This window comes from Scyliorhinus torazame, chromosome 29, assembly GCF_047496885.1.
Source record: "Scyliorhinus torazame isolate Kashiwa2021f chromosome 29, sScyTor2.1, whole genome shotgun sequence".
NCBI lineage: Eukaryota > Metazoa > Chordata > Chondrichthyes > Carcharhiniformes > Scyliorhinidae > Scyliorhinus > Scyliorhinus torazame.
Genome location: NC_092735.1, coordinates 41,453,523 through 41,478,004, shown reverse-complemented (window position 1 = coordinate 41,478,004; position 24,482 = coordinate 41,453,523). Strand labels below are relative to the sequence as shown.

Below are 24,482 nucleotides of genomic sequence, written 5' to 3'. Positions count from 1 at the left end.
GACTTTAACTGGTGTCATTTGCAGGTTTATGGGAAAAAAGGTGGGATCTGGAATTAAATTGTACACAAATGGCTGGAGGTTTATGTCCTGTAGGGATAGGATCTGAGGCAGGTGGGTGTTGAAAATACCTGCCCTGCCCAGCTCCCAATGCCCCCAGCAGCAGAAACCAGGCTAGGGGAACGGCAGCTTCCAATGCATTTTGTTCCTTAAAGAAGTAGAGCGATACTGTACACAGCGTTCCAAGTGTGCGCTCACTAGTGTCAGAGGCAGATTTGCACTTTGTGGGGCCCTGCACTCACCTTCATTTCTGCTCCTCCAAACCCCCACCCCTCCCCATGATGGCTGCTGACCCCGGTCGCCTGGCTCACTTTGTGACTTTCTCCCGGCGCCTCGCATCGCTGGTCGCCAGACCCTGAGCCTCGGGACAAAGGACCTCCTGCCTGGGCCTTTACCAAAAACACAGGATCTTCTGCCTCTCTCTCTCCTCGCATTGTCGTTTCTCGTTCCTCGTGTGCACACGTCTCAACGTTTGGACCAGTCTGTTTTCTCGCTCTAGGGACTCGACCAGAGTCTGCTGTGGCTCTGCATTGTCTGCTGATTGGGGTGGGCCTACCAGTAAATGCAGTGTTATCAGGGCTGTGATTGGTGCCCACAGACAGCGGCCAGCAAGGCTGCCCCATTGGCCAGGGCCTGTGCATCGGCACAGTGTGTATCATTGTAAATCCGCCTCAGGCTAGTGCTTTGTATAACTGAACCTCCCTATTCTTGTATTCAATTTCTCTTGCACTAAATGACAATATTCTATTATCTTGCCTAATTACTGGCTGTACTATATACTAGCCTTTGAAATGAAATGAAATGAAAATCGCTTATTGTCACAAGTAGGCTTCAATGAAGTTACTGTGAAAAGCCCCTAGTCGCCACATTCCGGAACCTGTTCGGGGAGGCTGTTACGGGAATTGAACCGTGTTGCCTTGGTCTGCTTTCAAAGCGAGCGATTTAGCCCTGTGCTAAACAGGCCTTTGGAAATTAACACACTAAGACCCCCAGATACCTCTGCATTTCACAGCTCTGTAATCACTCACCACTTGGAAAACTATTTCTGCCAAAATGGTCAATTTCACATTTTCCCACATTCTGCTTCATTTGCCAGATCTTTGCTCTCTCACAGAACCCTCTATATCTTTTGGAAGCCTCCTGAAGTCTTCATCAGTACTTACTTTCTTACCTATCTTTGAATAATCAGCAAATTTGGCAACCATTCCATCTATCCCTTCATCCCTCTGCATCCTGTTAGCCAGCCAGTCTTTTAACTATGAAAATATGTCACACCCTAAATCATGAGCTTTTATTTTCTGCAATAACTTTTGATGCGGCACTTTATCAAATCGCTTCTATAAATATAAGTACAGTGCACATCATCTGGTTCTTTTGTATCCACAGCACATGTTGATGCTTCAAAAGGAGTCCAATAAGTTGATTAAACATAACTTCCTTTCACAAAACCATGTTGACTCTGCCTGATTACCTTTATCTTGTCCAAATGCCTTACTATAACCTCTTTAACAATAGCTTCCGGGGCGCATGGTGGCACAGTGGTTAGCACTGCTGTCTCACGGCACTGAGGACCCGGGTTTGATCCCGGCCCCGAGTCACTGTCCGTGTGGAGTTTGCACATTCTCCCCTGTCTGCGTGGGTCTCACCCCAACAACCCAGGGTAGGTGGATTGGTGTTTACTGTATGCATTCCAGACCGGATTAATGCCACTGTCGAGATGACGGAGAATTGTAATTTGGAGTCAAATCGGCGCCCGCCGTGATTTTAGCGTTGGAACCGATTACCGCGCTTTGCGATTTAGATGTAAGCCAATGGAGAATCCCATGCCCCAAGTTTCATTCTTGAAGGACTGTAACTGGCTGATCTTTTACAACAATCCAATAACTTCTTGGCCACTTCCACTAATCCTTTTGATTTCCAATTTTTTATCAACTGAATTCAAATTGTCAAATAAAAGCAAGTGAGTTTAACTGTTTCTCATCTGGAGCAACTTGCGAACCTGCTGAGTTAATGCAGCATCCGCCATATTAATGTAGTAACAAATTGTCAAAGTGGGGCCCAAGGTCCTCAGTGTGATCTGTCCAAGTGCCTCTCGCAGTCGCCTTGTCCAACAGCATTCTGACCGCATTCAGCAACAATCCATTTGAGTCCATGGGGGGGGGGGGGGTAGGGGAGTGTGTCCTGGTCTCTGGGTTTGGGTGGGGTGGGGGGTAGGGGAGTGTGTCCTGGTCTCTGGGTTTGGGGGGGGGGGGGAAGTGTGTCCTGGTCTCTGGGTTTTTGGGGGAGAGGGGAGTGTGACTTGGTCTCTGGGTTTGGGGGGGGGGTGTGACCTTGTCTCTGGGTTTGGGGGGGGGGGGTGTCCTGTCTCTGGGTTTTGGGGGGGGGGAGTGTGTCCTGGTCTCTGGAGTTTTTTTTTGGGGGGGGGGGGGGGAGTGTGTCCTGGTCTCTGCTTTTTTTGGGGGGTAATGTGTCCTGGTCTCTGGGGTTGTTTTTTTTTGGGGGGGGGGGTGTCCTGGTCTCTGGGGTTTTTTTGGGGGGGGGGGAAGTGTGTCCCTGGTCTCTGGGTTGGGGGGGGGGAGTGTGACAAACAAACAAAGATCAAAGAAATTGTACAGCACAGGAACAGGCCCTTCGGCCCTCCAAGCCCGTGCCGACCATACTGCCCGACTAAACTACAATCATCTACACTTCCTGGTCCGTATCCTTCTATTCCCATCCTATTCATATATTTGTCAAGATGCCCCTTAAATGTCCCTATCGTCCCTGCTTCCACTACCTCCTCCGGTAGCGAGTTCCAGGCACCCACTACCCTCTGCGTAAAAAACTTGCCTCGTACATCTACTCTAAACCTATGCCCCGAGTAATTGACCCCTTACCCTGGGGAAAAGCCTCTGACTATCCACTCTGTCTATGCCCCTCATAATTTTGTATACCTCTATCAGGTCGCCCCTCAACCTCCTTCGTTCCAGTGAGAACAAACCGAGTTTATTCAATCGCTCCTCATAGCTTATGCCCTCCATACCAGGCAACATTCTGGTAAATCTCTTCTGCACCCTCTCTAAAGCCTCCACATCCTTCTGGTAGTGTGGCGACCAGAATTGAACACTATACTCCAAGTGTGGCCTAATAAGGTTCTATACAGCTGCAACATGACTGCCAATTCTTATACTCAATGCCCTGGCCAATGAAGGCAAGCATGCCGTATGCCTTCTTGACTACCTTCTCCACCTGTGTTGCCCCTTTCAATGACCTGTGGACCTGTACTCCTAGATCTCTTTGACTTTCAATACTCTTGAGGGTTCTACCATTCACTGTATATTCCCTACCTGCATTAGCCCTTCCAAAATGCATTACCTCACATTTGTCCGGATTGAACTCAATCTTCCATCTCTCCGCCCAAGTCTCCAGACAATCTAAATCCTGCTGTATCCTCAGACAGTCCTCATCGCTATCCGCAATTCCACCAACCTTTGTGTCGTCTGCAAACTTACTAATCAGACCAGTTACATTTTCCTCCAAATCATTTATATATACTACAAACAGCAAAGGTCCCAACACTGATCCCTGTGGAACACCACTGGTCACAGCCCTCCAATTAGAAAAGCATCCCTCCATTGCTACCCTCTGCCTTCTATGGCCTAGCCAGTTCTGTATCCACCTTGCCAGTTCACCCCTGATCCCGTGTGACTTCACCTTTTGTACTAGTCTACCATGAGGGACCTTGTCAAAGGCCTTACTGAAGTCCATATAGACAACATCTACTGCCCTACCTGCATCAATCATCTTAGTGACCTCCTCGAAAAACTCTATCAAGTTAGTGAGACACGACCTCCCCTTCACAAAACCGTGCTGCCTCTCACTAATACGTCCATTTGCTTCCAAATGGGAGTAGATCCTGTCTCGAAGAATTCTCTCCAGTAATTTCCCTACCACTGAAGTAAGGCTCACCGGCCTGTAGTTCCCGGGATTATCCTTGCTACCCTTCTTAAACAGAGGAACAACATTGGCTATTCTCCAGTCCTCCGGGACATCCCCTGAATACAGCGAGGATCCAAAGATTTCTGTCAAGGCCTCAGCAATTTCCTCTCCAGCCTCCTTCAGTATTCTGGGGTAGATCCCATCAGGCCCTGGGGACTTATCTACCTTAATATTTTTTAAGACACCCAACACCTCGTCTTTTTGGATCACAATGTGACCCAGGCTATCTACACCCCCTGGTCTCTAGGTTTGTGGGGGGTGGGGGAGTGTGACCTGGTCTCTGGGTTGTGGGGGGGGGGGGGGGGGGGAGTGTGTCCTGGTCTCTGGGTTTGGGGGGAGAGGGGGAGTGTGTCCAGCTCTCTGGGTTTTTTTTGGGTGGGGTGAGTGTGTCCTGGTCTCTGGGTTTTTTGGGGGGGAGGTGTCCTGGTGTCTGGGGTTTTTTTTTGGGGGGGTGTGACCTGGTCTCTGGGTTTGAGGGGGGGGGGGAGTGTGTCCTGGTCTCTGGGTTTGGGGGGGGGAGTGTGTCTTGGTCTCTGGGGGTTTTTTGGGGGGGGGAGTGTGTCCTGGTCTCCGTGTTTGGGGGGGGGGGGGAGTGTGTCCTGGTCTCTGGGTTTGGGGGGGGGGGGGGGGGGGGGAGTGTGTCCTGGTCTCTGGGGGTTTTTTTTTTGGGGGGGGGGGGAGTGTGTCCTGGTCTCCGTGTTTGGGGGGGGGGGGAGTGTGTCCTGGTCTCTGGGGTTTTTTTTTTGGGGGGGGGGGAAGTGTGTCCTGGTCTCTGCTTTTTATGGGGGGGTAGTGTGTCCTGGTCTCTGGGTTTTGGGGGGGGGGGGGGGGGGGAGTATGACCTGATCTCTGAGTTTGGGAGGGGGGGGGGGGTCGAGTGACCTGGGTTTGTGGGGGGGGGGGGGGGGGGGTGGTGACATGGTCCCAGCGTCACTCAAAGCTGATTGGTCGGCTGTGGCAGGTGCCAGTGATCCTATTGGTCTGTCAGACTGTCGCTCAGTGATTGGGACATTTCCGGTAAATGGTTACATTGTGGCCGGGCCGGAAATCAGCAACAATGTAACAATGTCAGCAATGTAACAATATCAGCAAATATCAGCAATGTAACAATGTCAGCAATGTAACAGCCCGAGAGCCACTGGATCCCCAATCGCAACAACTTTCTTCATGTCAGGTAAACAGCCTTTTGTTAAAACCTGGACCTGTGCCCGGGATTGGGGCCCGGGAGGGACGGGACTCCCCATTTCCTGGGTGTTTGTGCCACACCCTCCGCCGGGGAGGCTTTCAGCTTCGGTGCAATTTGTCTATTTTTGGAGCCGCCTTCCCCCCGGCAGGATGGGGTCAATAGGATAATTTCAGGGTGAAGGAGACAACTTCTTCCATTCTTGTTCTCTGTCGGGCCATTGTTCAGCATTGAGCTGCCTCTATCCATTCAGGTCAGCAAGCTGCAGTTTACAGGGATGTGCTTGGCATTGTCAACCTGCTGCATTTGCTGTTCACCTGGGGCCTCCTCTACATTGGATGATCAAACACAGATTGTGGGCAACACAATCTCTTCTCCAGCACCGTTTAACGTTATAAAACATCCCAAGATGCTTCAGAGAAGTATAAACCAGAACTTGAACCACAAAGAGATATTATGACATATGTAATATCTTGGTCAAAGAGGGTTTTTTAAGGAGCGTCTGTGGGGCGGAGGGTGGAGATAATGGATCTTCGAACCCACAGCTTAAGGCACAGCAATCATTTAAAATAGAGGAGAGCAAGAGGCCAGAAGCGGAGGAATGTAGAGCTCTTTGAGGTTGTAGGGCTGGAAGGCATGACAGAGATAGGGGGGATTGTGGCTATGGAAGTTTGAGGAGTGTGGTAGTCTGTGTCGAGGTATTTACGGTACCTGGTAATGCTGGAACACCATTGGTAGATATTGTATGTTTCCTATTGGTCAAGCTGTATGGTAGCTCCGCCCTGCTAGGCGGGGTATAAGAGCCCGTGCCGCCCCAGCAGCCTTCATTCTGTACCTGAGCTGCTGGGGGAAACATCTAGCTTATTCAAGCCTTCAGTTGGACTACAACCTCGCTTTAGTGGTCGTTGATCGTGCATCAAGGAGTTGCTGGAATGGGAGCCAGTGTAGGTCCGCAGGTGAATGGGGTTTGATGTGCAGGAGAGTTCGGGATGAATTCAGGTTTACAGAGTAGAGAAAGGGAAGATGGAGTGTGTTGGAATATCCAAGTCCAGGGTACCAAAGGCAGAAATGTGGCAGATAAGGTGACGTGAATGTATCCAAGTGATCTCATAGAATTCCTGCAGTACAGAGGAGGCCTTTTGGCCCATTGTCTGCACACTGGCTCTCTCATTGAGCAGTTCCCTTGGTGCCAGTTCCCTTGCCTTCTCCCAGTAACCCCGAGTATTCCTTTTCAGATAACAATCTAATTCCCTTTTAAATTCTGACTGTACCTGCCTCTCCCAAACACTGCGTTCCAGACTTAACCACTTGCTGTGTGAAATTTATTTTCCTCCTTTTGCTTCTGTTGCCGATTACTTTAGATATATGCCCTATCATTCTCGATCGTTTCATAACTGGAGAAGGTTTCTCCATATCTGCTCTGTCCTGACCTTGGATTTTCAATACCTCTATCATATCTCCTCCCAGGAAAACTGTCCCAACTTCTCCAATCTGTCTTAATGTCGGAGGTTCCTCATCCCTGAACCATTCCCATGAATCGTTTCTGCATTCCACCCAATCACCATCCTTATCCTTTGTCCTCCCCACTTGCTATGTACTTTTTTTTTCAAAAAAGTGACAATCTAGCTTCCAGTTCCAACGAAAGGTCATTGGCAAAGATCCGTTATTGTGTTTTGGGCCAGCTGCACAAACATACTGATCACAGAATGAGGGTTTGTGAGGTGCCGTTCCGGATGCTGCAGTTTGTCCAATTGCCCAGCTTAGTGGAAGCATTGATCATTGGCTCTGAAACATTAACTTGCTGCTGCCTGACCGGCTGAATCTTGTTCAATTTGCAGCATACAGCAGACACTTGGACTTCTGCTCTTTAAGCTGAATTGTCAGAACCCGTTGAGATTCAGAATGTGAAAATGAAGCCCTGAAAGTTGACAGGAGTTGTTGTGACGTCGGAGCTGTGTTGGTTGACTGAAAAGGTTTTGTAATATTTGTGCGGTTTCATGTTTGTGAAATATAGATTTAGTGATGCAGATTTACAATTCTTGCAACCAGCTAACTAATAATAATCTTCAGTGTCACAAATAAGCTTACATTAACACTGCGAAACTGTGAAAAACTGTTTTCTAATACGCACAACTAGAACTACTGCTTCGCGATGGTTAAATGGGAGTCAAGACAGTTTGGATAAAAGGTGCTAGGTCCAATCTGAAGCTGTGCTGAGTTAGACACTGAAACATAGGAAGTTACAACCTGGTTTCCAGGTTGTGGAGGAGTTGAGAAGCATAGCTTCTGTCGTGTTGGGTGCTCTGCTACACAGACGAACCACCACGGTTGCGGAAGGTACAACTCAGTTTTATTACTAACAATATTTACAGTGGTAAACTGGTTACTGTGGTTCGTTCATTACCCTTGAATCTGTGGACCCAGCCCTAACACTATCTAGGAGTGGCACTCAGCACATGGTGGATGTCTGAGTGGCTTGCTGTGAGCTCTGTGCCCTGAGCTGTCTCCTGCTGGAAGTGTTCTGTTCCCCATTTTATAGTGTGTATGCTCGTGCTTGTGATTGGCTGTGATGTGTGTGTATTGATTGGTCCGTTGATCTGTCCGTCTGTCCGTCAGTATGTATGTATGTTTGCACCATGATGTTTACCTGAATATCATGACATCCCTCCTTTTTTACAAGAACGTGTGCCTATGTGGTTATAAATAGATATGTACTGAGTGCAGCTGAATGTGTGTGTGTGCAATATCTACAGCATGTACATGGGGCTAAACTATATACAAGGGGCGATGTCAGGTGCAACATAGCAACGAGGTTGTACCCTAAACAAAACACGTGGAAATGTCAAACGTCAAAACGAACTCCTGTAACGACAAGGAAAAAGAGAAACATATTAACACAGTGGTATGATACATCAGTGAGTTCAATGTTCAAACAGGCTCATCAGTCCAGCCTAGTAGGTGGGCGATGAATTCGGGTTGACCACCTCAAGGGTGGGTTAGGAGTCACCGGCTGAGGAACGGGCCTGGCCACGGGCGACGACGGAAGGGGCATGGTGGCAGGAAGCTCCACGAAGTCGACAACAGGAGGGCGTGGCACCGGTGTACGTTCCCGTAGCGAGCGCGGAAGCAGGCGAAGAGCCCAGCGATTGCGCCTACAAATGGAGCCATCAGGCATGCGAACCAGGAACGAGCGGGGAGCCACGCGTCAGAACTTCAGCAGGTGCTGACCAGCCACCTTCTGGTAGGTGGATGCGGACGTCGTCCCCAGGCTCCAGGGCGGGAAGATCAGTTGCCCGTGTGTCATGTGCCACCTTCTGGCGAACGCGCTGCTGTCGCATCCTGTGCAGTACTGGAGCATGGTTGGTTGTGGGGACCAGAATGGATGACACACTGGTCCTGAGGGTGCGACCCATCAACAGCTGGGCTGGTGAGAGGCCAGTGGCTAGTGGGGCCGAGCAATAGACTAGCAGAGCTAAGCAGAAATCCGATCCAGCAGCCTTGCAGAGGAGCCGCTTGACGATGTGAACGCCCTTCTCCGCCTTTCCATTGGACTGGGGATGCAGAGGGCTGGACGTCACGTGTGTGAAACCATACGAAGCAGCAAAGGACGACCAGTCCTGGCTGGCAAAACAGGGCCCATTGTCCGACATGACAGTCATCGGAATGCCGTGGCGAGCGAAGGTGTCTTTGCAGGCCCTTATGACAGCGGACGATGTCAAATCGTGCAGGCGTATGACGTTTGGATAGTTTGAAAAGTAATCTATGATGATTACATAGTCCCTGCCGAGCGCGTGAAAGAGGTCCACACCCACCTTCGCCTGGGGGACGTCATGGGGCAGAAGCGTTTCAGGAGGTTGCGCCGGCTGAAACCTTTGGCAGGTGGGGCAGTTGAGCACCATATTGGCGATGTCATCACTGATGCCCGGCCAGTATACCGCCTCTCGGGCCTTCCATCTGCACTTCTTGACCCCCAGATGGCCTTTATGTAGTTGGTCGAGGACCAGCTTGTGCATGCTGTGCGGAATCACAATCCGGTCCAGCTTTAGGAGGACACCATCAATGCCGGCCAAGTCGTCCCGGACATTGTAGAACTGCAGGCACTGCCCTTTGAGCCACCCTCCCGTCATGTGGCGCATCACACGTTGTAGAAGGGGGTCAGCCGCAGTCTCTCGGCGAATACGGGCCAGACTGGAGTCGTCAGCTGGCAGATTTGCCGATGTGAAGGCCACCTGCGCCTCGACCTGACAGACTAACCCCTCCGAGTCGGGCGGTGTGCTCACTGCTCTAGATAGGGAATCCGCAATGATAAGGTCCTTTCCCAGGGTGTAGACCAGTTGGAAGTCGTACCTCCTGAGTTTGAGTAGGATGTGCTGGAGGCGAGGGGTCATCTCGTTCAGGTCCTTATGTATGATGCTGACAAGGGGGCGATGGTCAGTCTCAACGGTAAACTGGGGGAGACCATACACGTGGTCATGGAGCTTGTCTATTCCGGTTAGCAAGCCCAGGCACTCCTTTTCGATCTGCGCGCAGCGCTATTCTGTGGGGGTCATGGCCCGCGAGGCATAGGCGACCGGGGCCCGTGACGCAGTGTCATCCCGCTGTAGGAGTACCGCCCCAATGCCGGACTGGCTGGCATCAGTCGAAATTTTTGTGTCACGAGATGTGTCGAAAAACGCCAATACCGGTGCTGTGGTGAGCTTAATTTTGAGCACCTCCCATTCCTGCTGGTGTGTGGGCAGCCACTGGAACTCCGTGGACTTCTTAACTAGGTGGTGAAGAGCCGTTGTGTGGGAGGCAAGGTTGGGAATGAACTTCCCCAGGAAGTTGACCATGCCTAGGAAGTGTAGCACTGCTTTCTTGTCTGCCGGCTGCGGCATGGCTGTAATGGCGCTCACCTTGTCTGCATCCGGACGGACCCCTGACCGGGAAATGTGGTCCCCCAGAAACTTCAGCTCGGTTTGGCCGAAAGAACACTTGGCTCGGTTGAGGCGCAAGCCGTTTTCGCGTATCTGCGCAAAGACGCGCTGGAGACGACTGATGTGCTCTTGTGGCGTGGTGGACCAGATGATGACGTCGTCAACGTAGACGCGCACCCCTTCGATGCCCTCCATCATCTGTTCCATGATCCTGTGAAAGACCTCGGATGCCGAGATGATGCCAAATGGCATTCTGTTATAGCAGAACCTGCCGAAAGGAGTGTTGAAGGTGCACAGCTTCCTGCTGGACTGGTCCAGTTGGATCTGCCAAAAACCCTTCGAGGCATCCAGCTTTGTAAAGGTTTTAGCCCGGGCCATTTCGCTCGTGATCTCTTCCCGTTTGTGTATGGGGTAGTGTTCCCTCATTATGTTGTTGTTCAGGTATTTCGGGTCAATGCAGATCCGGAGTTCGCTGGAGGGCTTCTTAACACACACCATGGAGCTGACCCATGGCGTGGGCTCCGTGACCCGGGACAGCACCCCTTGGTCCTGGAGATCCTGCAGCTGCTGCTTGAGGCGGTCTTTGAGTGGCGCTGGGACCCTGCGAGGTGCGTGAATGACCGGGGTGGCGTCTGGTTTGAGTCGTATTCTGCAGGTATAGGGCAGTGTGCCCATGCCCTCGAATGCCTCCTGCTTGTGGGCGAGGAGCGATTGAAGCTGTGCCCCAAATTATGCATCCGGGAAGTCTGATGTGCCTTCTGGAGAGAGCGTGTACCCGCTGCACGAGGTGGAGAACCTTGCATGCCTGTGCGCCTAGCAGGGAGTCCTTCGATGATCCGACTATTTCGAAGGACAGTGTGGCCGTGTATGTGTTGTGTGTCACCTGGAGTTGGCAGGATCCCATGGCCGGGTTAATGTTTCCATTGTAGTCGACCATCTTCCAACGGGATGGCCGAATTGGTGGTCTGACCTTCAAGGCGTAGAAGGCTGACCATGCTAGTAGGTTGGCACCAGTGTCCAGACGGAATGTTATTGGTGATCGGTTGACCGTTAGGGTGGCACACCATCCGATTGACGCTGTTCACTGGCATCGACTGGTAGGTCCTGGCTGGAGACATCCGGTTCCTATCAATGACCGCAACACGGAAGGCGTCCCGGTCGTCTGTGTCACTGGTCTGGATATCGTCTGGGCACGACTCATAGTAAGGAGGCTGAATGGTCCGCACGTCCCTGCGAGGTTGTCGGAATTGGGGAGCATTGGCAGGTTGAGCTGCTCGACAGCAGGCAGCGTAGTGGCCCATCTTGCCACAGCGGAGGCATTGTCGTTTTTTTGCCAGACATTGCCGCTTTAAATGTGCGGCTCCGCAGTTGCCGCACGCCGTGACGTCATGCCGTTCGTTGCGCCACCGCGCATGCGCAGTTTGGTCTTGCGTCGAGCGCGCCTGCGCATCACATCCCTCTGCGTCGGCGTCTATTTTTGGCGCGCACAAACGTGGGAGGCCGCGGAAAGCGCACAAAATGGCCGCCCTTGTCCAGGCCGCGGGCCGGGAGGAACTCTCGCCTGGACCCGTTTGGCCTCGTAGGACCCCTGCCGCGCCGATCTGGCCGCGTAGGACCCCTGCCGCGCTGATCCGGCCACTTGAAATTGGGAGTAGCGGCTGGTCGCGTTTTCATGAAGGACACAGGCTTCGATTGCGGAGGCTAAGGTGAGGCCTTTATTTTTGAGGAGTTGCTGGCGTAGGGTGCCCGAGGTGACCCCAAAAACGATCTGGTCCTGAATCATTGAATCGGAGGTGGTGTTGTAACCGCAGGACTGCGCAAGGATACGGAGGTGTGTAAGGAAAGATTGAAAGGGCTCATCCTTACCCTGCAGGCGCTGCTGGAAGAGATACCTCTCGAAGCTCTCGTTGACCTCGACGCTGAAGTGTTGCTCGAGTTTGAGAAGGACCATCTTGTACTTGGTCTTGTCCTCATCTTCCGCGAACACCAGGGAGTTGTAGACATGGATGGCGTGTTGCCCTGCCGTGGAGAGGAGCAGGGCGATTTTTCTGGTGTCCGAAGCGCTCTCCCTTTCGGTGGCTTCCAGAAAGAACTGGAAGCTCTGTTTGAACAGCTTCCAATTGACGCCGAGGTTTCCAGCGATTTGTAACTGCTGCGGCGTGCTGATGGTGTCCATGGCGCAGGATGGCGGATTCATAGGTAGGTCTCACAGTTACCGGGTTCCAATCCTGGTACTATGTCGTGTTGGGTGCTCTGCTACACAGACGAACCACCACGGTTGCGGATGGTACAACTGAGTTTTATTACTAACAATATTTACAGTGGTAAACTGGTTACTGTGGTTCGTTCATTACCCTTGAATCTGTGGACCTATCCCTAATACTGTCTTGGAGTGGCACTCAGCACATGGTGTATGTCTGAGTGGCACGCTGTGAGCTCTGTGCCCTGAGCTGTCTCCTGCTGGAATGAGCGGGAAGTGTCGTGTTCCCCGTTTTATAGTGTGTATGCTCCTGCCTGTGATTGGCTGTGGTGTGTGTGTATTGATTGGTCCGTTGATCTGTCCCATCAGTATATATGTATGTTTGCACCATGATGTTTACCTGAATATCATGACAGTTTCTTGCTCTAGACTGCGGGATTGCGAAAAGCATGCTTACTGGATGAAGTCAAGATTGGGTTTTTCAGCTGCCTGAGAGACAGTAACATACGCACATATGATTCCCATGGCTAAACAGCTTTTTTGGGGGGTGGGTGGAGGAGAAAGAGTGTTTGAGATTTCCACACCAGATGTATTTCCTGAATGGCCCAGCTAGAGGTCTAATACAGAAACAAAATTCTCCAGATGCTGAAAATGTGAAATATTCAACAGGTCAGGCAGAACTCCGGGAGGGGGGTGGGGGAGGCTACTGGAGCACCCGGAGGAAACCCACACAGACACGGAGAACTTGCAAACTCCACACAGACAGTGACCCAAGGGTGGATTGAACCTGGGTTCCTGGTGCAGTGAGACAGCAGTGCTAACCACTGTGCCAACGTGCCACTCCGGATAGAACTCTGGATGAAACTTTTATTCCAAGCATCAATCTTAATCTTTAATAAACATTCAGAAGTCACTTATAGAGAAATGGTCTGCATTTAAATAAAGGTTCACAACATAAAATGGTAAACTTTGAATTTAGGTGAAAAATATGGTTTATGAAATCAAGCTTGAAATGCCAATCTTACAAACTCGATGGACAAAAACTCCAGATCGGCTGCAATGCAAAGATCATGTAGCTACTGAAGCAGAATACTTTGGATTTAACTACATGCTACACTTTGGGCTTTCAGAGTGCTGCAATGTTTCACTTTTTGTAAATCCGAGATGTTTTCCTGGGCCTGCAGTACAGAATAAGAGAAACAAGTCAGAAAGGCAGGGTCCAGCTTTGTGTGTTCAAAAGGTGAGAAAACTAATGGAGGTTAAAGAGTTCCACAACTCTGGGAGTGAGTGGGTTGAAGTAGGGAAAAGTACAGTGAGGTTTAATTTTGACACCTGAGGAGTATCAGAGGAGCAAATGTTCAAGCCCAATGCAAGGAAATTGAGGAACGAGTAATTTGAGCAACAGAAATGTGATAGTACCACTTGGAAAATCTATTCCACTAAAATCTTTGGATTTAATTTATTTAAAGCCATAAACCATTTCAGTTTCTCTCATTGTGGACAAATCTTGCCTTCTTGGAAAATGTTATTCAGATTAAGAGATGGGGGTGGAGGGTGAGGCAGAGGGAATATCAGGTAGGGTTCCTATCAAATTAATTATTACTGATGGATGAGAATGCAATCCTATAAGGCCCTTCCTGCTCGGATCAGTATTTACCCTCCATCATTTGGAGAAAAGCCACAGGTGTGAGGTACTTCCAGGGACTTGTGCCAACAAAAGGAATTATCTCAGGGAAAAGAGAGAAAATCTGGTAAAAATGCTGAAGGATAGATTGTCAAGTAATGTTGGTATTAAGACAACACAAATAGACATTCGCGTATAGTTTTGGCAATTATTAGGAAAGAGGTGGTTAGATACAAGAGCAGCTCACCTGAAAGAGTTTTCTTTCCTGGAATCAAATTTAATGCTGTTCAGCTGGCATCTACGCAGCTGTCGGGCACTGGAGTCTGCTGGGATCTACGCAGTTGTCGAGCACGGGTGTCTGCTGGGATCTGCACAGTTGTCGGGCACAGGTGTTTGCTGGGATCTGCCCAGTTGTCGAGCATGGGTGTCTGCTGGGATCTGCCCAGTTGTCGGGCACAGGTGTCTGCTGGGATCTGCCCAGTTGTCGAGCACGGGTGTCTGCTGGGATCTACGCAGTTGTCGGGCACCGATGTCTGCTGGGAACTGCCCAGTTGCCTGGCACGAGAGTATGCTGGGATCTACGCAGTTGTCGGGCATGGTTGTCTGCTGGGATCTGCCCAGTTGTCGGGCATGGTTGTCTGCTGGGGTCTGCCCAGTTGTCGGGCACGGGTGTCAGCTGGGATCTGCCCAGTTGTCGGGCACGGGTGTCTGCTGGGATCTGCCCAGTTGTCGAGCACTGGTGTCTGCTGGGATCTGCCCAGCTGTGGGGCGTAGGTGTCTGCTGGGATCTGCCCAGTTGTCGAGCACAGGTGTCTGCTGGGATCTACGCAGTTTTCGAGCACCGATGTCTGCTGGGAACTGCCCATTTGTCAGGCACGGGTGTCTGCTGGGAACTGCCCATTTGTCAGGCACGGGTGTCTGCTGGGAACTGCCCAGCTGTCTGGCACGGGTGTCGTCTGGGATCTGCCCACTTGTTGGGCACAGGTGTCTGCTGGGACCTGCCCAGCTGTCGGGCATGGGTGTCTGCTGGGATCTACGTAGTTGGGCATGGGTGTCAGCTGGGATCTGCCCAGCTGTCGGGCACAGGTGTCTGCTGGGATTTGCCCAGTTGTCAGGCACAGGCGTCTGCTGGGATCTGCCCAGTTGTCGAGCATGGGTGTCTGCTGGGATCCAAGCATTTATCAGGCACCGATGTCTGCTGGGAACTGCCCAGTTGTCAGGCACGTGTCTGCTGGGATCTGCCCAGCTGTCGGGCACTGGTGTCTGCTGGGATCTACGCAGCTGTCGGGCACGGGTGTCTGCTGGGACCCGCCCAGCTGTTGGGCACGGGTGTCTGCTGGGACCCTCCCAGCTGTTGGGCACGGTTGTCTGCTGGGATCTACGTAGTTGTTGGGCACGGGTGTCTGCTGGGATCTAGGCAGTTGTCGGGCACGGTTGTCTGCTGGGATCTGCCCAGTTGTCGGGCACGGTTGTCTGCTGGGATCTGCCCAGCTGTCGGGCACGGGTGCCTGCTGGAACTATCTGAATTAATTTGGAATCTATCGAATTCCCTGATGCAATGTGATATTTGCTTTTTTGTAGATGTCTGTCCACCATACTGGCCAAAGATCTAATATTGGAGTTTCAAAGAATGAGGGGTGACCTTATTGAGATTTATAAGATTCTCTGGAGGCTTAACAGGGAGATGCTAGAGGTTGTTTTCCCCTTAGGCAGAGTCTAGGATTTGCCTCTGACCTTCAGGTAAGCGTTCTCCAAGGCAGCCTTCAGGATGCGCGACAACGCAGAATCGCCGAGCAGAAACTGATAGCCAGATTCCGCATACGTGAGTACGGCCTCAACCGGGACCTTGGATTCATGTCTCATTACATTCATCCCCCACCGTCTGGCCTGGACTTGAGACAATTCCCACCTCTTAACCTGTGATTATCCCTCTCTCCAGTCGCACCGTCTGGACCTGTAAAGACTTAATTACCTGCACAGACTCGCATTCAAAGTATCATCTTGCATCATTAACTTTGTCTATGCATGGGTTTGTGGAACCCACCTCTTCATTCACCTGATGAAGAAGCTACGCTCCGAAAGATAGTGATTCCAAACAAACCTGTTGGACTTTAAACTGGTGTTGTAAGACTTCTTACTATGCCCACCCCGGACCAACGCCGACATCTCCACTTCAAGAAACTAAAGAGACAGAAAGCAGGAAACCAAAGGCCAGTCAGCCCAACAGCTGTCGGAAAATGCTGGAATCTATTATTAGGCAGTAGTAGCAGGCCATTTTGGAAATCTTAATAAGCCAGAGTCGCCATGGTTTTATGAAAGGGAAATAATGTTTGACAAATTTGCTAATTATGAGGATGTAGCCAGAAGGGTGGATAAAGGGGAACCAGTAGAAGTGGTGTATTTGGATTTCTAAAAGCCATTCCATAAGGTACCACATAAAGGTTACTACACAAGATAAGAACCTCATGCTGTTGGAAGTTATATATTAACACTGATAAAAGATAGGCAGCATGGTGGCTAGCACTGCTGCTCATAGTGCCAGGGACCCGGGTTCCATTCTGGCCTTCGGTGACTGGTTTAGCACAGGGCTAAAGAGCTGGCTTTTAAAGCAGACCAAGGCAGGCCAGCAGCACGGTTCAATTCCTGTACCAACCTCCCCGAACAGGTGCCGGAATGTGGCGACTAGGGGCTTTTCAGAGTAACTTCATTTGAAGCCTACTTGTGACAATAAGCGATTTTCATTTCATTTTTTTTCCATTTCTGTGTGGAGTTTACATATTCTCATAGTGTCTGCGTGGGTTTCCTCCCACAGTCCAAAGATGTGCGGGTTAGATGGAATTATGGGGATAGGGCAGGGAGTGGGCCTAAGTAGTCTTTCAGAAGATTTGTCTCGACTCAATGGGCCGAATGTTCTCCTTCTGCACTGCAGAGATTCTATAAACAAGTTAGGATAAAAGATTGTTTTCAATTGGCAAACTTTAACTAGTGGAGTGCCACTGGAAGCAGTACTGGGCCCACAATTATGTATTATCCATATTTAAATTACTTGGATGAAGGCACTAACTGTATTACAAAGAACAAAGAAAAGTACAGCACAGGAACAGGCCCTTTGGCCCTCCAAGCCTCCACCGACCATGCTGCCCGTCTAACCTAAAACCTGTTACATTTCTGGGGTCCGTATCCCTCTATTCCGATCCTATTCATTTGTCAAGACGCCTCTTAAACGTCACTATCATACCTGCGCCGCCACCACCTCCCAGCAGTGCGTTCCAGGCACCTGCTACCCTCTGTGTTTTAAAAAAAAAAAAACTTCCCTCACACATCTACTCTAAACTTTGCCCTTCGCACCTTAAACCCATGTCCCCTAGTAATTGACTCTTCCACCCTGGGAAAAAGCATCTGACTGTCCACTCTGCATACTCCTCATAATTTTGTAGACTTCTATCAGGTAACCCCTCAACCTGTGTCTTTTCAGTGAGAAAAAACAAATTTATTCAACCTCTCCTCATAACTAATGCCCTCCATACCAGGCAACAGCCCGATAACCCTCTTCTCTACCCTCTCTAAAGCCTCCACATTCTCTGGTAGTGTTGAACATTATATTCCAACTGTGGCCTAACTAAGGTTCTATAAAGCTGCAACCAATTTTTATACTCAAGGCCCCGTCCAATGAAGGCAAGTATGCCATGTGTCTTATTGACTACCTTCTCCATCTGTGTTCCCACTTTGAGTGGCATGTGGACCTGTAAACCCAGATCCCTCTATCAATATTCTCAAGGGTTCTGCCATTAACTGTATGTTTCCCATTCAGAAAAACACCCTTCCACTGCTACCCTCTGTCTTCTCTAACCGAGCCAGTTCTGTATCCATCTTGCCAGCTCACTTCTGATCCCATGTGACTTCACCTTCTGTATCAGTCTGCCACGTGGCACCTTGTCAAAGATCTAACTGAAGTCCATGTGGACAACATCCACTGCCCTACCTTCACCAATCATCTTGGTCACTTCCTCAAAAAACTTGATCAAGTTAGTGAGACATGACCTTCCCCACACAACTGCTGCCTCTCACTAATACATCCGCTTGCTTCCAGATGGGAGTAAATCCTGTCTCGAAGAATCCTTTCCAATAATTTCCCTACCACTTACAAATGCTTCCTTTTTCATTTTGACTATTGTAACCAATTTAGCTAACTGTACAAAAATAGGTAGGAAAGCAAAATGAGGAGGATACAAAGTCTGCAAATGTAAATAGATTAATGATTGGGCAAATAAATTGCAGTTTGGAAAATAATGTGGGACAATGTGAGGCTTTCCACTTTGGCAGGAAGAATAAAAATACAAAAATTTTATTTGAATGGTGAAAGATTGCAGAATACTGCGGTACAGAGGGATCTGGATGTCCTCGTACAGGTGCTCAAGTCAGCCAAAGCCTATGACTCCGAGTCACTATCACTCAGCAGAGGCTGACACTTGTTTAGATTTCATCTCAAGGCAGTTACACGAGAAACTTCTTTGGGTTTCTCCTGCTGGCTTTTCACTGGAAATAATTGTGTGAGTACAGATCCCTAGGTTTGAATTTGAAGCAGTTATTTAAAAGCTAAGATATCACAAATTGTTTTTGGGTGAGAGGGGGGAGGGGGAGATAATTTCAATTGAATTTGACACAAATGCTGTGGATGTTGGAAATCAGAAAATGCTGTAAATGCTCAACAGGTCCAGCAGAACTCTGATGAAAGATCACAGACCTGAAACGTTAACTCTGTTTCTCTTTCCACAGACGCTGTCAGGACTGATGAGTGTTTCTATTGTTTTCTGTTTGAATTTAAGTAATTAGAAGTTGGGAGGATCTCGTGGACTAGTGGAGAATCCTTTTTGGAACAAGTTTGAAAATATGAAAAATGAGAGAGTTACTTTAAAAGAATCACCTCTGTTGATATTCCTACTGTTTGTATTATTAGCCAGTTCTGAACGATTAAAATCAGCATTATGGGTGAGCACGACACTGTTTTATTAATGATGCCTGTTTTTGTATTTTTCAGTTGCTACACTCACAGGAAGATGACAGAATACAAATTGGTGGTGGTAGGAGCTGGTGGTGTTGGGAAAAGTGCTCTGACTATTCAGCTGATACAGAATCACTTTGTAGACGAATATGATCCAACCATTGAGGTAAGGCAAAAACTAAAATTCTGCCTTGGGGACTAGAGGGGCAAGTGGAATCCAGACAACGGATAATTGAGGAGCTCCCATGCTGAACTGTGGGAATGAACATTATGAATAGGAAGATAAATCATGCATTTAGCTCCGATGTCCAGCTTTGACAAAGAGTCATCCAGATTCGAAACGTCAGCTCCCTTTTCTCTCCACAGATGCTGTCAGACCTGCTGCGATTGTCCAGTATTTTATGTTTTTATTTCAGATTTGAGCATCTGCAGCAATGCGCTTTTATCCTATTTAGCTTCAATGTTTACTGTAGTCTTATCTTCTGATAAACTCACATTTCTAAAGAGCAGATAGAATAATACTGAAGATGGATAACAAGTTATCTTATTAAACACCCCTATAACCATTATTGATGGGCTGAATTTATATTTTGTGATTTTAATTTCATTGTTCCAGTTCATGCCAATAGGCCAAATTATTGTTCAGAGTCCCTGCTGGGCCTTTTGTTTAAAAACATGAGCAGCTTTTGGAGCCAATCAGTTATTGCTGAAGACTTTGTTCAGAGCTTGATTGAAAATGGGAAATTAAGGAAGCATCAAAGATGCTTTAATGATTAATAGGTGCTGAAGTTACAATTAATGTAAAGTTAAATGGGAGAAGCAAAGATGGGTCAAGTATGAGTAGTAATGCTTTAAAGTTTTATTTGTCATTCAGCATTTATTATTGTTCATGTATGAGCTGGAGATTACATTTAACATTCAGTCTGTAATGACTGGTGGCGTTATACATACATTGATTGCAAAGGGTGCACTCTTCATTGTAGCTTACTTGTAACAATTGATGGTTTAAAATGTGCAATTTATAACCCTGAAAACATTAATTAGTGAAGTTTACAGAATTTGTATCTCAATACCATGATGCAAGCAACTGCAGTAATTTGCTAAATGAGAAAATTAGAAAATAATGAAGTGTGATATTGTTGAGACCACATAACCCCTCAGACCCCTGCTGATGGCGGTATCTGTTTCTCACCAAAGATGCTGTCATCTGAATTGGACTGTATATCCTCTGCGTGTAGCACTGCTTGGGAAGGTGCACTCTGGATGAACTGGTTAAGCCATACAGAGGGGCAGCACGGTAACATTGTGGATAGCACAATTCCTTCACAGCTCCAAGGTCCCAGGTTCGATTCCGGCTTGGGTCACTGTCTGTGCGGAGTCTGCACATCTTCCCCGTGTGTGCGTGGGTTTCCTCCGGGTGCTCCGGTTTCCTCCCACAGTCCTCAAGACTGATCCTATCTCATCCCGATTGTTGACAATTTCTGCTTCAATCACAAACCCTGGGAAGTTGATTTCTCATTGTGTAAGGATATTTCTATTGCTAAATGTTCCAAGTCCCTTGTGTTTAATCTTGTACTGACGGTACCTCTTTCTAGATATTTCAATTCTTAGTAATTGGATTACTAGTATGCTTCTAGAATCGGTGTTGGGGAGTTTGTAGATCTGGAGGAGCTTATGGAGATAGCGAGAAGTGATGTCAAAAAGAGGTTGAAGCAGAAAAATAATTATAAAATTGTGGAATACAATAACTGGTGGTTAGTAAGATGCAATGGGCTTTGCAAAATCTCCAAATTACAATTTTAAGCACTTTTGGTGGTGCATTGGCCAGGTGCTGGGATCTTATTCAGAAGCGATATTTCCCAAAAGTGAGGGCAGGCAATTTCCTAACCACAATCCCGAGTGGCACTGAGGAGGCTCTGGTACTCGGGCCACCTGCACAGCTTCATCTGGGAATGGACGTAGCACAAAAATAACTGGGGAAGAAATTTCATCAAAGGAAACCTGGAAAATGTTTGAAAATTCCAAATGAAAAAGAGACTTCAGTTGAGATGTCAGAGCTGTGGACCTCTTCTCAACAATTCTTATTGGATTTGTTTAGTTCAGTGTTCTTCCAAGTCGAGGGCGCGACCGACGGGTGGGTCGCGGAGCCATCCTTCATGGCGCTCCCGATCGCGCAAATCCCCACGCAGCAACCGGCTTTTAATAACGGGGGCTGCAAGCGGCCTTTGAAATGGCCGCGAACATGTTTAAAAAAAAAAATAAAAAATCCGGCCGCATTGCGCACGCGCGCACGATCATCGGCGCGCATGCGCAGTGCTGCTGCTATTTTTTTTAACGGTCGCAGCTTTTTGTTTTACAAGTTTGGCGTTTTTTTTTTTTATTCATTTAATTTTTTTTTCACAAGTTCAGGGGGGGTTTATTCATTTTATCCATTTATTTTATTCATTTTTTTTTTTTACAAGTTTGGGGGGATTTTATTTAATAAAATTTTACGGAAAAAATTGCAGATCTTTGGACAGATGGAGACTCCATACTTTCCAACACCAGAAGTCTTCACCTTCATCCAATAGGTTCCATTGGAGGAGCGTGTACGAGGGCCAAAGGGACCCAAAACCATTTCCTCCATTTTTATCAGCAACAAAAAACATAAGAGAAAATGGTGGATCGCGAAGGTCGGCCGGGTTGGGTCCCGAAGGTTGGCCGGTCGGTAAAAATGGGTCCCCGGAAAAACAGTTTGAAAAACACTGGTTTAGTTTATGCATTATTAATTAGGCGAGGCAAATGGGAGACAGATAGTGGTGAGAAATATACTTATGATTTTTTATTTTCACTCTTCCCTTGTGCAGGATTCTTACAGGAAACAGGTGGTTATTGATGGGGAAACGTGCTTATTAGATATTCTGGACACAGCAGGTCAAGAGGAATACAGTGCAATGAGAGATCAATACATGCGAACGGGCGAGGGCTTCCTCTGCGTCTTCGCTATCAATAACATCAAATCCTTCAAGGATGTTCATCTATATAGGTTAGTATTTTATATAGGGTTCAGAACTGAAGAAACCTGACACCAGATTTGTATTTATTCTACAACCAAGAAATACATTATTTTTGTAAATGACAATAGAAAGTTAGGAAATGTTAAAGTTTAAACTCTTTTAGTCTTTACATAAATGTTTCCTATTCATAAGATTAACTCTATCATCATTTGTTGAAGTGCAGACTTGAATATCAAGTAAGATTTGAGTCAAAGTTCCCATTTTCAGTACTTCTAATGGGGAAATAATTCGACTTTAAGGTTCACAAAGACAAGATTTTTGCAAAGGTCTTTGATCTTCGGAACAAAGAGACTGAACAGAATGACTTCAAAAATAAACTTTTAATATGGCTGGACTAAATGGAACTGAACTTGTTTTGATTTGGAGAGGATATGAAAAACTTAGGGCGGAATTCACCCAAACACTTTTTAAGTGTGGTCTCCAGCAGGAAACCAGCTGGGTGAATCGGAGTGTTGCAGATCGCAGTCCACCCACATATATTTTTTACAGCCAGGGGTGATCACACCCTGGGACCCGAAACCAGCAAGTTCAGATCAGGGTGCCATTTGTAAAGTGCGTCCTAATATCTGAATAATATGACAGAACTCTCACACTCCCCATCTCCAAATCACGAGCAAGGTTTCCCACTCCAAGTGAATGACACCCCACTATGGGTGTGCCAACGAGGCAGCACTCGCACTGAGCACCTAGTCTTTCTAAGAAAGACTTCAGAACAAAGAAACAGCCTCTATGAAAGAATTGGGGTTAGAAACAACACCTGCTCAAAAGAGAAAGCACTTCTGTGTTAATGGACAGTGAAAAACTATAAAAACCAACAAAACTCAGCCCTCCTTTGAAAAAGCCAGGACCTGTCAATCAAGAGGCTTGTAAACGGTAATGGGCTGTGAAATTGAATGTAAACAATCTAGTTCAAAGCTTTTGGACATCTCCAAAAGTCCAGAGACTTGGAAAAAGTTAAAGTAGAAGGAAATTAAATGTGAAAAAGGCACTTCAAAGGAAAGACTTTTACCTTCAACTGGCAGATAATTGAAATTGACATGCTGAATGCGAGTTTAAAGGTTTTGAATGCTAGACAGAAGACTTGCCACCGTACCCCAAAACCCGAAAGACCCCCGCCTCCCCTGAAGGAGCCCCTCTGCACCTAGGAGGTAAGTACAGAGAGGGTACTCACCACCTTGGTGTTCCTGGTGCCTTATTTGTGCTTGGGGCCAGTTGTGATTCATGCCTGAGTGACATCCAGCTGTTGGTGGATACCGGGAGGCTGCTGCGTTCAACCTTAATCTTTCTAATGTGATTAACATTAATGCAAAAGAGTTGTGATCAGGTTCTTGCCCTTTCTGGGCGAGATCCTGATCATGCCAGTTGCAGCGGGCCCAGAGAATTGGAAACTGATTAATTTCTGGGCTCTCCTGCAATTCTCCTGACATAGCGGGATTTGCTCTAGGTGCAACACGGCTGGAGAATCACCCTCACAGTCGAGCAATGCAGAAACATTCACTTAGATCATCGTTGATCTCCAAACACCTGTGTTTGCCCTCTATCCTTGCTACCTTTTATCAATAAATGTTGATGTCTTATCAAATTTAAAATCAAGCAAACCATCAATTGGTATTTGTGGAAGAATTCCAAATGTCTACCATTCCTTTTAAACGTGTCTCCTAATTTCACTGAAGGTCTGGCTCTAATGTTTCTGAATATTCCCGAATCAGCAGCTCTTTTGTAAGGTGTAATGCAGAACCGCTCTCATTAGTCCTGGTAAGGTATACCCAGGGCTTTGTAAAACTGAAACATTACTTCTACGCGCTTTACTCTGGTCCTCTAGATATAAAGGTCAGAATTCCATTAGTCCTTTTGGTTATTTTGTGTAGTCCATTGATGGCATATGACCTATGGACCTCCACGGTTCTTAACTTCTACCATTTAGAAAGTACTCGATCCCATCCTTCCTGGTCCAAAGTGTATTTCTTACCTTGAAATCTATTTGGCAGTTTTCCCCATTCATTCAACGTCAGTAGTTTTTAGAAAGTTATAGTAATGTTTGCTTTCACTTCCTTAAATCCTGATTATTTCTCACTCATTACTGCCATTATTTTCTTTATTACTGTTGTTTTCCTTGCACATTAGATGGCCGAAGATATTCAAAATGCTGCAATGCACATTGATGGAACCAGATTTACTTTTTAAATTAAAAGTGTGATTGGACACACAGCATAAAGAGACTATAGATTGGTGGAAACGTTTCCCATGAGTAGGCTGCGCATCATACTACCTCCCTATTTATCCACCATTTGGGCATCTGATATCTAGTAGCCAAAGTACTTTTTCCCGACAAGAAACTTGCTCCTTAGTTTCTTACTCCCTTTGTTATCAGGTGCAGATTGTAGATTGTGGATGATGGTACAGATACCTGCCCTGTCTTCTGTACCTTGCCCAAGTAAACATTCTTGTACAAGCTCTGACAGTGAT

The 24,482-nt window shown here is 47.8% G+C and overlaps 1 protein-coding gene across 2 annotated transcripts in view; it reads left to right on the top strand.

Moving 5' to 3' along the window:
* The first annotated feature begins 5,071 nt into the window (after positions 1–5,071).
* Positions 5,072–24,482, top strand: part of LOC140404109 (GTPase KRas-like) — a 33,974-nt gene continuing 14,563 nt past the window's right edge. Inside the window, exons 1-3 of one of the 2 annotated variants that reach the window (XM_072492529.1) lie at positions 5,072–5,209; positions 18,997–19,126; positions 21,807–21,985. In XM_072492529.1, coding sequence (XP_072348630.1) covers positions 19,016–19,126; positions 21,807–21,985 — 290 coding nt within the window. In that variant the 5' untranslated portion in view covers positions 5,072–5,209; positions 18,997–19,015. The remainder of the gene's footprint in view (positions 5,210–18,996; positions 19,127–21,806; positions 21,986–24,482) is intronic. The other variant, XM_072492527.1, reaches the window with a different exon arrangement.